At 34.8% G+C, this 16660-nt stretch overlaps 1 protein-coding gene across 1 annotated transcript; it reads left to right on the forward strand.

Annotated features, from left to right (window-relative positions):
- Positions 1 to 270: 270 nt before the first annotated feature.
- Positions 271 to 12039, forward strand: LOC113732705 (phytyl ester synthase 1, chloroplastic). The gene is made up of 13 exons (XM_027258634.2): positions 271 to 1108; positions 1328 to 1379; positions 2565 to 2620; positions 4094 to 4252; positions 4354 to 4458; positions 5518 to 5624; positions 6752 to 6873; positions 7648 to 7756; positions 8643 to 8773; positions 9954 to 10323; positions 10786 to 10899; positions 11392 to 11474; positions 11576 to 12039. The coding sequence occupies exons 1-13, from the start codon at positions 679 to 681 to the stop codon at positions 11874 to 11876; spliced, it is 2139 nt and encodes a 712-aa protein (XP_027114435.1). The 5' UTR covers positions 271 to 678; the 3' UTR covers positions 11877 to 12039.
- The last annotated feature ends 4621 nt before the right edge of the window (positions 12040 to 16660 follow it).

Below are 16660 nucleotides of genomic sequence, written 5' to 3' on the forward strand. Positions count from 1 at the left end.
ATGCAGCAATATTCCCATTGATGATTAGTTTCTATAAGCTCAGATTATCCCATTAACTCTACTTTCTTATCATTTCTGTCGGCATCATTCTTAGCCCCACGTTTGAGATAAACTTATTCGTTTTTGGTTCTTGCTGCATTCGCGTATCAGTTTTCATCTAACATATATACACACACGCGTATACATACATACATATATATACATATATATATATATACACACACATACACACACATACACATATATATATGTGTGTGTGTGTAATACACTGCATGTCCATTGTCCAACCATTGTCTGCTTAGGCCCATTTCTGTTATCTTGAACTTCCATAACCCCAGAAAAAAGTTGTTCGGTTGTTCCCTCTATTTACGTACTTTCTTGAACCGATGGAGTCTAAATTTTACATTTACATGGTTGACCAAAAAACCTGCAGAAAACAGAAAATACAGAGGTTCTAAATCTTTTTTGTGCTATTGCAAGTTGATTTCTGGATTTCTACCAATTTTGATCGTGACCCTTTATTTCTCAAGTGTTGTTTGTGGACATAATAGTACATTTCAAACTATATTAGAATTGGTCTGCATATAAGCACACAACTAATTCTGGGCCCGGAGCTTATTCGTTGCTCATTCTGAATCTTGAAGTTGCCAAGTTGGAAGCCATTGGTTTGTGGAAACCATGGCTTCACTTGTGAGTAATTTGTGGGCACCTTCTTCATTTGCTTTAACAGAGTTCAAGCCTCAATCCAGAGCTCAAATTAGATGTTCAGCAGCTCAGGAGTCCTCTATCTTGTCGACTGATACTGTTAGACTTAATGGAGTTTCTTCAGCTAAGGAGCAGGAGAGAACTATTCCGATGATGGATAGGGGGAATGGTCATTTACCTGCTGGTGGAGGTACTAGAGAGAAGAAGAAGAAGGGAGAGGAAGAAGTTATGCAAGAAAAGCTGGAACCGTTGTGGGATGATGGGTATGGAACTCGAAGTGTGAAGGATTACATGGACTCAGCAAAAGATGTTATTAAGCCTGATGGTGGACCTCTAAGGTGGTTTTCACCCATAGAATGTGGTCCTCCATTGAAGAATTCACCTGTTCTTCTCTTTTTACCCGGTAAATGATGCTTTGCTGGTGGTCTTGAACTCGAACTGCAACTTTTCTTTTGTAGAAATTGCATAGAAGATGCATGATTAGTCCAGATTTTATCTTATGTTTTTATGGTCTACACAGAAGACTTGAAATGAAATAAGAGCTTTACTTGCTTTCTGGAAGTTTTAAATAGGCATTTCCTAGTTTAGGATACTTATCTGCAAATTGCTTTGGTTTATGTAGGGATGGATGGCGTTGGATTGGGGCTCATGTTGCATCACAAAGCTCTAGGAAGGTCAGTATTGGTTGTATAAACTCTTTCTTGTATACTTCTGAGTCTAACTAGTTCTAGGCTTCTAGCAGTCACTGAAAATAGTAAATTGTACTATCATTTTAGTTGGTTTGACACTATGCATGAACACCTGGTCTAAGAACTGAACTTGTAGCAATCAATTTTCACCTGAAATTAGTACTCCTGAAATTAGTACTTTCTCAATTACCTTGTATCATACTTTGATTCTGTCGAAGTCTTCTTAGGGTCTTCGCTTAAATTATTTTAGTTTTCGTTCTATAAGCCAGAGTAGCTCTGTTTAAAGAGAGTTCAATCTACTTTTCTTGATAAATGCTACACAAACACCAAGTCATATTCCTTGTCAAACTCAATGAGGTACTTAGATGTGTATTGGGTGAAAAGAATTCAGGGTTCATTAATTCTTTAGGTATATGTCTAGATTGTAAAATTGGAATGATGTAAATTGCTTCATTTGAACCTTGGAGTACATATTGATTGACCCATACAACTAATTACTTTGTCATCCTTCTTACTATCGTCACATAATTACGAACTTTCATCATTTTACCAAGGAGGCAGGTGTTGCATAATGATGGATAAGATGCATTTGAATTTACTTTTTTTTTGGGGTGGGGGGGGGGGGTTGGTGCGTATGTTATCATTCACTACAATAGAAAATATAATGCTTCATGCATTAACCAAGATGAAGAGTGGTTTGAAACCTCTTAGCTGTGAATATCATAGACTTTTGTAGATGGGGCGTTTGCTCCAGCTGATATACATACCTTGTAACAATGTTTACAGCAATACTAGTTGACTTTTGGGAAAAAAAGGGGTGGGGGGAGGGGACTTTTATGTGCCTGCTTCATTCGAGTAGCCTTCTTCTGAGTCAGCAGATTTCTCTTCAAATCTTATTGATATTCAAATAGGACTTCCAAATGTTACCATGATCGTTTTTCATGCAAACTCAGGACCTGTCTGAACTCCTGATCCAGGAGATCTGATTGTGGAAATTAGTAGATTTCTGTCCTTCTATCTGCATTGCTGTATTGAGGAGGTTTATGATCTTTGTACTGGATTCTCAGACTAATATATGCTAAATGAGGAACTTAAAGAACCTGGTACAATTATATGAGTGGCAATGTTTCTCTTACATTACTTATTACTAATGGATGACCACTCTTGCAGGGTTTTTGAGGTATGGTGCCTTCACATTCCTGTGAAAGATCGAACGCCATTTGAAGGTAATTAAAATTGGTTCTTGTTTGGAGATGGTTTCTCTTTTTTTCCTCCCCCATAAAATTTTGGTTACTAAAGAGTAGATCACATCCTGCTGATCTTTATAAATTCATTTAAGCTGCTTTATCAGATTATTATCTCAAGGCGATAAAAGGTTTAGCTCTTAAAATTCTTATCTTCTTAAGGTGATATGAGGCTTTGATCTCCTCACTTTCCCATCGTCTGGTTATCTTTTGTTTATGTCCACCAACACATACTCTTGGGTGAAAGTTCTTCCCCTTGTTAGTACTGCTCTGATGATTTAAAACTCCAAATTTAGGCTTTGACAATATTCCATATAAGGTTCTGACTTCTGAACGAGAGACATATGGAGCTATCAGGTTAATATTGAAAGACACTGAGAAAGCTCTAATATATAGGATCCTCTGTCAGGTTGTCAAATTTTCTCTTGTAAACTGAGTCTTCTATGGGAGAAGAAATCACAGATGAAGAACTGGTCAAATTCAAAAGCAGCAAAATGCTATGCAAATCTCAGCTACCACTGATGCTTTATAAGATAATACTGGTTATAAAGCAGGAGCATTGCATCAAATTGTGTCTCTATGAGCAAATGATTTGTGGCATCATGCATTTGAAATGACCTGGATGTATTAACTACTCAATCATGTTTTTCATTCTTTGGTTCTAGAGGAACGAACTGCTTAATTCTTTTGCAAAAGAAGGTTTCTCAATGACTAAATGAGACCACAATTGGTCTGAAATTAAAAAAAAAAAAAAAAAAAAAAATCTTTGGAAGACTTAGAATTGTGAGCCTAAACATCAATACACTAGTTTTGGGGATGATATTTGCAACTGACTATGAAAAACCAAAATTGCTTGTGCTTGTCAAAGCAGTTACTTGGACCTCACCGGTGGTTTAAATGTGGCATGATAGGATGGTAGCAAAGTAAACTTATTGGATTTTGTATTGAATAGATTGTGCCTGATAATTCACAATCAAGAATTACCAGTAAGATCGAGGCTAGATCCAGCCTGTAATACAACTTGGGACAATCATCAAGCTGTTCCTTGTACATGCTGCAGTTGGGGAACTTAAGAAAGGGTAGGTGGAGATTAAACGAGTTACTTGTTATACGAAGTCACGATATATTCCTCTTACATGTAGTCAAATTCCACAGAAGAGCTACTATATTACTGGGAAATGGTGGTGTGATAATGGTTCTCTAATGCATCATTCTTATTTTTTTTCAAATGATTAATGCTTGCGATTCAAAAGATGTTGGGAATAATACCATTTGAACAACTTACTCCTTTTATCACAACAGCAACTACCATCCCTTTTGTTTTCTCGATGAGATTTGGCTTAACTGTGAAATGATCTCTCTGGTATATTTGATTTCCTTCCTATAGTAAATGAGGATGAAGGATGAGGTATATCTTATACTTGTGTTATTCACCAATACCCTAACTGTAAACAGAGATGGTAAACTTTGTTGAGGAAACTGTGAGGAATCAGCATGCTTCGTCTCCAAATAAGCCAATATATCTTGTGGGAGATTCATTTGGAGGATGCTTAGCACTTGCAGTTGCTGCACGTAATCCGGTGATTGATCTTGTACTAGTATTAGCTAATCCAGGTATGTCTAAGTGACAGTCCATTATTCTATTTTGTCTTGAGTCTCTGCTGATTAAATTTACATGTTACCTGCTAATTATTGTTTGCTTCCATTTTTTTCAGCAACGTCATTTAACAGGTCACAGCTGCAACCTTTGCTACCTTTCTTGGAGGCTATACCTATTGAACATCATTTTACAGTCCCTTACCTTTTAAGCTTTGTCATGGGTATGTTAGAATTCTTGAATACACAAGATTACTATTCAACTTTCTGAGCATAGAATCTTGAAATATTACATGGTTTAATCTCTGATCATTCTCTAGATATGGTCCTACATGCTGCTTCCATAAGCATTACCCTAGTGCATAAAGACATCTTTTAACATTTTTTGCTTTTAGAACCATCCCTTTTATGTAGTTCACTATATTAATTGTACATGTTGCGAAATATGCTGCGTCAGCTTAAGGTGATTGGGTACATCCTAAGCTACATCTGCTGAACCAAGACAAACTACTTGTGAAATTTATATTCCATATATGAAAGCTCCAAAGTTGTTGCAATTGTACCAGAAATGTCTCACTGTGACTTCAATAAACCATAAACCATTACTGTGTAGTGGAATGCATAAACTCTCAAGAATAGTTTTGCTAATTATGCTAGCATTTCTTTGGAAGGACTACTGGAGTTGTTGTCTGCAGAGTATGTGACACCCTACAAGTTGCTGAGCTGGGAAATCTTGCTTTGGATCATTAGACATAAAAACTTCCAGGCTTACTTCTAGAAATACTCTTTGCTAACCTCATATCCACATGGTTTCCCATCATTTCCACAGCCTATTGATGTTATACACCACATGTCAAAATGCCTAGTTTAGCTTAAGGCTAATAACCATTATCCAAAAGAGTAATATAACATCACTTGTTAGTTTTACTGAAAGCCTCAAAATGTTTTCTTCTCGAATTCTGTCATTAACTTCTTTGAGTTCAGCAAAGCAATTATGCGGATGATTCAAGTTAGAAATGAATTTTTTTCTCAGAGAATCATTTTTCTTTCCTTCTTTCTTTCTCTTTTTATGTATTGAAGAACTAACCCTTCTAAATTTGCTGTAAATGCTTTTTTTTTTATGTCTCTTTTGGTGCCACGATGGTTATCCATCCTCCTGAAAGTTTTGATCATTTGATGTCGTCTGTAATTTCCTTTTCCTTTCAATTTTGTTTTAGTTGGCGATGTCAAGTTCTTATCGTTTTCCATGCTCTAAATGAAATAGTATCCTATGGTTGTATCAGGTGAACCAGTGAAGATGGCAATGGTTACTGTTGATGCTACTCTTCCTCCACGAATAGCTGTCGAACATTTGGCTGGCAATCTTACAGCTTTGTTACCACATCTTTCAGTGAGTTGCAAATTTTTCTTTTTTAATAATATTTTCCCTTCTGTTAGAACCCTCTTTTTTTATTTTTTCTGAACTGTCTCTTTACTTTTAATATTATATAGATTACTTGCACATCATATCAAGTTAATATAGATATTGGTGGATTCAGTAGTTTGTTAATTTGAAGGGTTTCAATGCCATAAATTTCTTTGCTTTCAAGATGGCAGTCTCACTTCTTAGGCTTCTCTGAGTAAGCTTTTGAGACAAGTCCTGACAAACTAATTGGCATAAACAGGGATCACAGAGGCAGAGAATTCCGTCAGATATTGAGAAACATCTAGGAAAGCATTGGAATGATGGAGAACTGCTTATGAGTTCCTTGATGCTCCTTATTTCCTGTAGTAGTAATTTACATCCATCTATGGTTAGTGGATAGATATGTTCCTGGAGGTAATGACATCCATGACATAGTCATGATGGTAGGAATAGATGCCAAAAACCAGAAAAAAACTGATCAAGATATTTAGCTGACCTTAAAAGTAATAGAATATGAATTGATGGCAAAAGTTGAGCAATGAAGGGATATAACAACAGATTAAGTTATGTAACAAGATAGCAATTATACAACAAGAAGCTTTAAAAGGAAGTCAGGAAGTAACAGAGGCTCTTCATTTATTAGTATGTAAAAGTGAAGATATCAATGCTTAGATCTTAGATTATAAGATGAGGGAAAATGGACAGAAAAGCAGAAGGAAAGGAGAAGATGAGGGAAGAGAGACCACATCAATCTGTTCTCACATGGCCTATTTTGCATTCCTTAAACCCAAAACTATAATGTGACAAATTAGCTCAAGTTACAAGGATTCCTAACATTAAAACCATATTCTCGACTTCGTAGCATGAAATCATGTATCTGAATCAAAATCCAGCTAAAGTGAACCAAGATGAGATTATGGTCTGGATTGCAGCGCTTATCCTTACGGCACTCCTAAATGGACTTCTTGACTTGAGAGTTCCACATTACCTATATATTCCAAACACTAGAATTTTGTGCTCCCTATTGCTTGTGGATACATATCAATTTAGAAAGGGCAGATCACATCAGGCTATACTTATCTGATTTCAGTTGTCTTCAATACTTCTTTCAGGTATTGGCTGATATTATACCAAAGGACACTCTCCTCTGGAAGCTCAAGCTTCTTAGATCGGCTGCCAGTTATGCTAATTCCCGTCTTCATGCTGTTACAGCTGAAGTACTAGTGCTTGCAAGGTTTTCTTCCGTCTTGATCTGTACAAACTTTAACATGCATAATATTTCTTGCTTTTGTTTTTTGCTTTCTTGAATATCTCGTGGAGTGGTCACCCTAAGAGCAGAGTAGGTGTTTATCCTCAAACATCCTGTGATACTGCTTTCACAATAAATCTCTATCCTTCTTAGTTGAAAAGTGAACTACTGCTATGAATACCCCTTAATCTTTTCGTATGTTTCAGTCTACTTTTAGTTGAAACAAAGAAAATCAAGGGGGAAGAGAAATGAATAATGTTGGAATAGCTATTGAAGAATATATTTTGTCTAACTATCTTACTTTGCATAATGCTTGGGTCTATTAAGCAACAGGCAACAGCTAGTGGACTAGGTGAGGCGTTCCTTGTTTCTCATTTCTTTGACCACTTAGATGTTTTAATTCATTTTTAACAAAATAAATGTAAAGAATGAAAGTTGCATCAAACCTTCTTCATTTGATCATATACTGGTTTTGTGTAAGGATCCACTGGCTACTTTGACTGTGCTCTGACAACATAAGATAATGCTGCACATTCAGAATTTTACTTGTTATGCATCCCTTTATTCTTAAAGATGATTCTATCTTGACTGATACTTTTAAGTCATAAATTTGAATTGAATAATGTGATATGTCACCGTTGCATATTAACAAGTACAAACCTCAACCAGTGATCATGCGAGTCTTTAGATATAACTTGCAAGAAATTTCCTTTTTCTTTTCTGGACAGAAATTGGTTCTAACAAGCCTTTTCATTCCAGTGGCAAGGATAATATGCTTCCTAGTGGTGATGAAGCACAACGGCTTGAAAGGTCATTAAGAAACTGCAAAGTAAAATACTTCAAGGACAATGGCCATGCCATTTTACTGGTAGGTGAAAATTCATACTTTTTTGCTCTTTGAGAAAATTTTATGATGGTTTTACCTTTCACAAATCTCTTAATAACTCGTAGTTCACTTCTAGTAACTAGTTTTGCAAAACATCAGTCCATGCAACTTTTGACTTTTGTCACTATGTTATATATTACCTAATATTCTTTGGTGTAATTGAATGCTTTTTAAGCATGATTATCCTAGAGATTAAGATGTAACAGTAATCATATCAGTCTTCGACTCGGTTGAAAGAGCATCAAACATCAATGAACCATTCCAGAATGGGTCTGACAAGAATCTGGGTAACTGGATTTAAAGGGATTTTGATATGTCCATAAAAGGACCTAGTACAGTAGCAAACACAAGCCTGAAAATAGATCAGCTTTAGTTCCTTTGGCTGTAAAAACCTATGTTTTGAGAAAGAAATTTTAGCCGAATGTGCTTAAAATCTCACTGGTCAAATGAAAATAATTTTGGCAAAACATTTTGAGTTGCTCATGAGCCTACATGAAACTTGTGCCAAAATGGTCTCACCCCAGAGCTTCAGTTTTTTATGTTTAAACTCTTCATACGGTATCATAGAAAATGGCCTTCTTGGTGGGGAATAAATGCATTAAACTATAGATCGAAGCTATGAAACATATGCTTCATTGCATGTAGATCAAATTGTCTTGCAATCTCCCATCTGTCAACACACAAAAACTGTGTCACTCCAAGTTGCTATAGCGTAGAATCCAATTGATAGCATTACTATCCCAGGCATTTAATGGGGTTATTTGTTGCAGATTTCAATAAATTTTTTTAGTATATCAAATCTTAGATGTATTGTAGCAAATTCACTGTATAAGGTCTTGAGAATTAAGTGCAAGAGTTCTTCATGCAGGAAGATGGGGTCAATTTGTTGACTATGATCAAAGGTACTTTCAAATATCGTCAGTCAAGAAAGCATGATGTTGTCATGGACTTTTTACCTCCTAGTGATTCAGAGTTCAAGCAAGCACTTGAGAGTAATAAGTAAGTATACGTCATGTGATATACTTCTGCTCTCTAACTTTTTCTGTAATGGTCTTCACAAAGGAAAAATTGGAATACTTTCTCAATGAAATATTATTCAACTTGAACGGAGTTTAGGCTAGCATCTTTACTTCACTGCAGGTGAAATTTGTTTAGAGTTAGACAAGTTATAATTCTTGGTAGCTTTAAGTTTCTGAAAACTTCTTAATAGAAAAGGCAAACAGTTGAATAATGTGATGAAAAGTAAGTTTTGCTTTCCTGTAGTAGTCAGAGATTTTGACGCTAAGCGTGGATGATGCAAGTAGTCAGTTAAGGACCTGAGATAGTAGCTTTTGGGGGGACAAGGAAGAATCATGCTTGTCTTTGAGTTTTCTTGCTGATTCCATTAAACTTTTCTGAAATGTGGCATAATATTTGTGGTTGATAATCTGCGATAAACCATTTGTGAGCTTTTTAATTTGTTAACTCATGAAGTGTGTGTGTTGCTGTTGGACGTTTTCACAAGCTAGGTGGTTCAGTCATTCCTCGACCTTTTGGATCATTAAGAGGGTCCTTCATATATAATGTCTATAAATGTCCAAGCATATGTACCGCTGTTTGTCCTCTCAAATTGCAACTGCGACTTCTTGTACCAGATTGCATTGATACGACTCTCTGTCAATACCTTTTTAAGGTGCTGTAGCAATTTTTTATACCGCTTGTTGAAATAATTATGGTTCTGATTTCTTAGTACCTTATTTTAGGCTTTACAAATATCAATAATAATTATACTTCCAAACGTGTTACTAATAAATATTTCTCATTTACTTTTTCCATGTGTCGCATTTTCTGTGTCTTCTTCTCTTCTGAGGTACATTATCCTCACATCTAACGAGTTAGTTGGTGTTTGAAAGTCATCATTAATCCTTTGAAGCCCTTTCTTGGTTGAGCATCTGAACAAATATCTCCAGAAAATTTAAGTATTACAAAAGCTTATGCTTAAATTTAAATGCTTATTTCTATCAGCAATACCTGCATTAAGGTTCTTCAGTATGGAAATAGAACATTGTCATAACATGTATCTCTAACTCCCACTCGGTACCACTGATTTTGGCTAGTATGTGAAGCCTCGGTTGGGTTGGGAAGAAGTCTTAGGTCATTCTGGTCTTTCAAATTTGATATCTCTTGACAATTCTTGCAGAATTTACCGGTATCTTATTGGCTCAGTAATGTTTTCCACATTGGAGGATGGCAAGATAGTGAGAGGCTTGTCAGGGGTTCCAAGTGAAGGTCCAGTCATACTAGTTGGTTATCACATGCTGTTAGGTTTGGAACTTGTTTCTCTTGTTGAAGAATTCCTGAGGCAAAGGAAAATTCTGGTCCGTGGTATAGCACATCCAACGCTATTCTCACAGTTGGTGGAGACTGACTCGAAAGAGTTTACATTCTATGATACGTTAAAAATTTATGGTGCAACACCCGTCAGTGCAACCAACCTTTTCAAATTGTTCAAAACAAAATCACATGTTCTTCTTTACCCTGGTGGTGCTCGTGAGGCTTTGCATCGTAAGGTATTTCACAGTAACTCTTAATAAATGTGACTAATCTACTGTACTTCAGATGGCTTTAAGTATTTCCCTTTTGAATCTTGTGAGATTATGGCTTAGTTAAATCCTTAGGAATGCACTTTGATATGCATGTTAAGAGACTGCACATAATCATCCTGATGGCATTGGGATGGCTTATCAAAATGTATAGCAGGTTTTTAGCATATGCCCTGCCTCAAATTTCCATAGCTTGTCATACATTTCAGCTTGCATGACAATGAATTTTTAAGTAGTCATTTGCACCACTGCTACTTAGATATTGCTTAATATGATCACAAGCCCCTGTTTGCTGCAGGTGTTGATTGTGACCTTGTTTTCCCACAGCAACAGGAAAATGTGTAGTATTTGTTTGATGACTTTCACTTTGTTGTTCTCATCCATAATGTCATTTCCAGCATTAATGCATGCTCTTGCTTACTTTCTCAGGGTGAAACGTACAAGTTGTTTTGGCCTGATCAGCCAGAATTTGTGAGGATGGCAGCTAAATTTGGTGCCACAATTGTACCATTTGGAGTCATTGGAGAGGACGACATGGCAGAAGTAAGTTTATTCCCTTTACAAGATAAACTTTCTTGCTTTATTTTGTCGATCTTTCCTTGGTTAAATAAGACATACACTAGAGCTCAAGGATACAATACACATGCTGGTCACAAAGTGATGCAGGAATCTGTGCTAGCTTTGTATTCCATGATTCTCCACATGGGTATGGAATTTGAACCTATCAGAAGGCAATATCTGTTCCAATTTCCTTGTACAAGCTAAAGAGGCTATATTAGCAGGGAGGAGCCATTGCAGTGTCCTCAAGTATCAACGGCATATGTCAATCATGTCACATTAAAACGCGTTGTATTGATTTTTTATCTTCTAGCACTATAGCTAATCGAAAGCTTTTAGGTTTCACTGATTTAATTTTCCTTTTGACTAAATCAGAAGGTTAAATGTGGACCACGACGGACAATTGTGGCAGCCTGTGGTGAACAGCAGTATGTTTCATCAAGTGTGTTCTGATGTGAAATTCTTTTGTAATTGCAGTTAGTCTTTGACTATAATGACTTGATGAAGATCCCAGTGCTGAATGACTACATTAGAAAAAAGAACGAAGACTGGAAATTTAGGTAATGACCCTTTATCGCCCATACTGTTCTTCTCAAACCTCTTAGACAACTAGATTTTCCACTGATGAACATTTGAAATAACCAATGTGGTTGCATTGCAGAGCTCATGTGACTGGAGAGATTGCAAACCAAGAATTATATATGCCAGGCTTTTTGCCTAAGGTTCCTGGCCGCTTGTACTATTTGTTTGGGAAGCCCATTCAGACAAAAGGAAGGCAAGAGTTGTTGAAAGACAGAGAGAAAGCAAGAGAGCTGTATCTCCAGATAAAGTCCGAAGTTGAAAACAGTATGGCCTACTTGCTTAGAAAAAGGGAGGAAGATCCATACAGAAATATCTTGGACAGAACAGCATATCGGGCATTTTCTGCTCCAATAGATCAAGTCCCAACCTTTGATCCCTGAATCATGATTTACATACATGCATCTCATTGCAAGGTAGAATAGGACGTACAGCAGAGAGTCAAAGTTAGGATGTTGACAATCATTCTTTCGCCTATATATTCTTTTCGGGAAAATCCTACTTTAAGCGTACACATGATTTATACGACAGACACAAATTAAATCATGGCTTATCTCCTTGATTTTAAGGATTTCTATATTTGTATTTATCGCTTGACATAAGGTGATTTTCAAAAGGGTAGAGTATAAAACTAATGCAATTAAATTACAAAGTGTATAAACACGGGGCAAGGGTAATTTACACTTTGTCCCCCCAAAACTTGGCCCTTAATAACACTTAGCTCCTCTAAATTTCATATATATAAACACATACACTTTACCCCTTTTAGTCGACTTTTTGATGGAATTAAGATGATGTTATATTTGCATGACCAAAATATACATACCTAATTCCTAAACACATATAATAATTGTAACATAATAATACCAATTTCTTCAATAGTTGCTAAATCTGTTTAAACACAATTACACCATGCATTCGACCTTTTAGTAGTATAATGAATTAGATAATCTGGAAAAAGAAGTTTAAACAACCGAATGTGTTTATCACAATGACGATAGCAGTACGTATTTTAAATGAAATAAAATTAATTATTCATTTGAATGAAGATTATTTGATTTTTTTTTACTTTAGCACTTTTTTAATGTGTTTTACACGATATAAAAATGTGATTGAAAAAATAAAAATGTATTGAAAAATATATTTAGATAATCTCAAGTTTTTTTTAAGTAATGTAGAATTCAAACAAAATACAAAGCAAGATATAATTGGTATAAAAATACCTATTCGCATCTTATGGACTCGTGAGAATATTGTGAAAGTTGCAAGGTAAATTAAAATTATCAACACCAATTTATTTACGATTTAAAGGAAAATAGATAAGCTATGGAAAACTAATGTAGAAGTTTTAAAAATTTCTAAATTCTTTTTTAGTCCACAATAGAAAATTTCAAATTATATTTTATTATTTAATTTTTTATATCATGTGACTCCGTATTGTTTCTAATAAGATGTTCCATATTCTAATTAAAAGTATAGATTATTCTAGAACCATTATATATAAACATTAATGTCATTTTCTCAAAATTTTGGATGGAAAATTGCTCATTAATATTTGACTAGTCAACAAAGGGGATAAAGTGGATATATTTGAAGTTTAGGGGACGAAGTATTACATATAGTCAAGTTCAAAGAAACAAACTGTAATTAACCCTTTTAAAAAATCTCCAAATCCCAAATCAGTAATGAATAATATACACAGTAACCCAAGGAATTAGAGAACTACAAGAGGAGCACTTAAGGGAAGTCAAAATCGATGATGAACTTATCCAGGCATTCAATCTTCGAAAGAAAAGTTTAGGGTGTCAACTTCAGAAAAGTTTAGGGCTATTGCCCAGTCAAAAGTACAATCTCATTAGTGATCTGACCGACACATTTAATCTATAAGATATTTATTCGACCAACTAACTTTCTTTTACCAACCCTATTCCAATACTGCAATAACAACAATCATCATCATGAAGAAAATTACAGAAAAGCAACAATGATCTTATCACAATTCTCTCCTCCTCTTTTACCATCATCTCGAATCATAGGCAACATGGTAACATCCCACGTGAAGTGTATTTTTTTTTTTTTTTTGGTGTTTTTGGAACAAATATAGCGTTAATTTGATATCTATACTTTATATAAAGGGAGGGATTTTGATTTCATATAAACTTTTATTTTATTTTTTTGTCATCTTTTAGATGTCCAATTTTATTCTCACAATCACTTAATTATACATCGATCTTGTTAATCAAAATAACCACAACATATTTGACATTACCAACAAAACGCTCCACAAACATCATTGTAATCATCAAGTTAATTAAAATTCTATCCGTTAAACTATTAAAATATCGAAGTTTACCTTTTTTTTTTGTGTATGAAAATTTTGCACTAAATTCTTTTATAGAAAAGATTCTAAATCACACACACATCGAGGGTGCCCTTACCACTAATATCCTTATATTTGATAGACATCCTCAAACCGTAGTTAAATAACATTTCTGGTTGCTTGTGAATTGAAATTTTGCATTCATCAGAAAAATTCACAAATAGGGTAATTCATAACGATATTGACAGATTGTACAGTTTATTCAAATCACCAAGCTATCAAATTCACTGCAAGTAGAACGGTAAAATCACATAAAATTAAAATTTAACCACATAACCGCCAAAGTCGAAAAATGTAGACAACCAACAGGGTTCACAACAAAAGGAAACAGAATGCATCTAAGTAAGGAATCGAACCAAACTTTCCATACTAGCCATTGCACTCCAGATTTTGGAAATCAAACAAACTATTCTATCTGCTCACACATATCATAGATGATAATACATTGTCATTCTTCATCTTCAACCTTGCTTCTTTTTTTTTGGCCCGGGGGGGTGGTGGGGATATATATGTATATGTATGTGTGTATGTACATAAAGGTTTCTAATTCGATAGAGACAACAGTTTAATTATATGCAGGAGTTTACATCAGTTAGAATCTATACCATATATAAAAGGAGAGGAATGGATTTGGGGTAAACATTTATTATCATTTTATGAATTTTTATTTTTTGCCCTTATAAAAATTATTTTTACTTTAACTACCTATACACATGTTGTCAAAATAACCATCTATGAACATTTTTTTACTTTTAACTAATTAAGCGTATGCTTTCAACATAGCCGCTTCTAAGTATTACCACTACCAATACAAAATTATTTTATAAAAAAAAATTAAAATTTGCTTCAGCAATAAAAATTGAGTTTTTCTAATGGGTGCGTATTGGGAATTCATTGACGTATCTAACAGTCACCTAACTTACCATGTGTATGCAGTATGCACATGCTAACAATTATTACATTTCTGTGCACTTATATATATTTCCGACTCAATCTTACTTACACTTCTTTGTATTTATTCACTTTTCGTAATTAATCTTACATTTCCAAAAATATAATATCTAAAATACATCTTAATGAATGCTCTATAGGCACTCATTAGATAGACCCAGAAAAATTTTATACAAAATATATGATGATAAATATTATCTACTTCTTTATTGTACAAGCATCGAGTGTGTATTTATCACTAATTTTAATTAAGCTAACATTTTTGGTAAACCGGCGCAAATTTTGAAAACAATTAAACCGAGAAACTGCTAATTACTATAACCAAAACTTTTGGTTTGCCACGTGGAGGCCTCCCTAGGGCTCCGCTATACCATTATTTAAGATTGATATTCAGTTTTATGGACGACCAAGACTTGTTATGGCAAAAAATTCAACTGCCTCATCAATGACTCCAGATTTTTTAAGTTGCCATTTGAAAAGTTAAACTTCACCGTGCAGCTGCTGCAGTTTATATTTGCTAGATAAATTAAACCGGCCGACAAGCATCCGGGCCTCTCCAGTTGAGGTTCTATCTGGGGTGGCATTTTCCGACATTATCTGAAAATACGATACGAATTTAACACGAAATTAATGGATTTGGATTGAGATTTCGCGGGTTCGGATCAGAATCGGGTCGAACCTGATGAATCTAAAAAGAAAATAGGTCGAATTTTATGTCACCCACGGGTTGACCCAACCCGTTTATGAATTAAAATAATTTTATAAATATAAAAAATATTTTATCTAACTAAACTAAGTTATTTTTTTCCCCAAAGGCATTAACCACTTAATCCTAAATGAATTCATTTAACTTGTGTGAAGTTGGAATTGTTATGTTAGGACAAATTATGTATTACATTATTTTCTACTTTTATAGTGTTTTGATTTATTTCAGATTTGGTTTGGGATAAAACACTTTTACGATGTTTTAATTTATTTCAGATCTGATTTGGGATTGTTTTATCAAGATTTTTATTACTTGATTATGTAATTAGTTTTGTGCAGAATTGGTTCTGCTAGAAACTACAGTGGTAAATTAGTAAATTGGTGTTATGTTTCAAGTCATATCAGGTCATTCGGGTGACCCGCCAATTCAAAAATTTTGGGTTCAAGTCAGGTATCCTGATCTATCGTGGGGTGACAGGTCGTGTTCGGATCAACAGGTTTTCTATTGTACATAGGTCTCAACTCGACCAGCAAACCATTACTGACCTTATTGCTACACCTAGTTCTATCCAATTCCGTTCTATTATATAAACTAATATAATCTCAGTGTAAATTAATAGGAGTATATTGGTGTAATAGTGAACTTTACACCAACTCAATTATAATTTAGATTTATATAAAAAATGTATCAGCTTACAGAACTGGACAGAATTGACATTGGAGAGACCTATTTCCGGCATAGGAAAGTATTTTTTTTTTAAGTTATTAGCAAACAAAAAATATACCATTGTTAGTTGGAAAGTACTTGGTATCACCACACCCCAAAAATGATCACAATTAAGATATTTGATGACATTCGAAATTGCAACCTGCAGATGGCAGCACTCTTCTGCACAGTACATAGAACGGTAATCACTTTATTATGTGTATATGTAGTGATAGTAATCCACTAATCCTACTCGATGACAGGAATCTTTGCAGTATAATACTCCATAAACATAAGCAGTTTGACAGTGACGTAAATACCTTATCCAACCACGTGGGAATCTATTCAAGAAGGAAGAATCAACACCTTATTTGTTACCTAGATCATTTGACTAATAACTGGAGCTAGAACAGAGCTAATTAAGT

This window comes from Coffea arabica, chromosome 2e (genome assembly GCF_036785885.1).
Source record: "Coffea arabica cultivar ET-39 chromosome 2e, Coffea Arabica ET-39 HiFi, whole genome shotgun sequence".
Taxonomy (NCBI): Eukaryota; Viridiplantae; Streptophyta; class Magnoliopsida; order Gentianales; family Rubiaceae; genus Coffea; species Coffea arabica.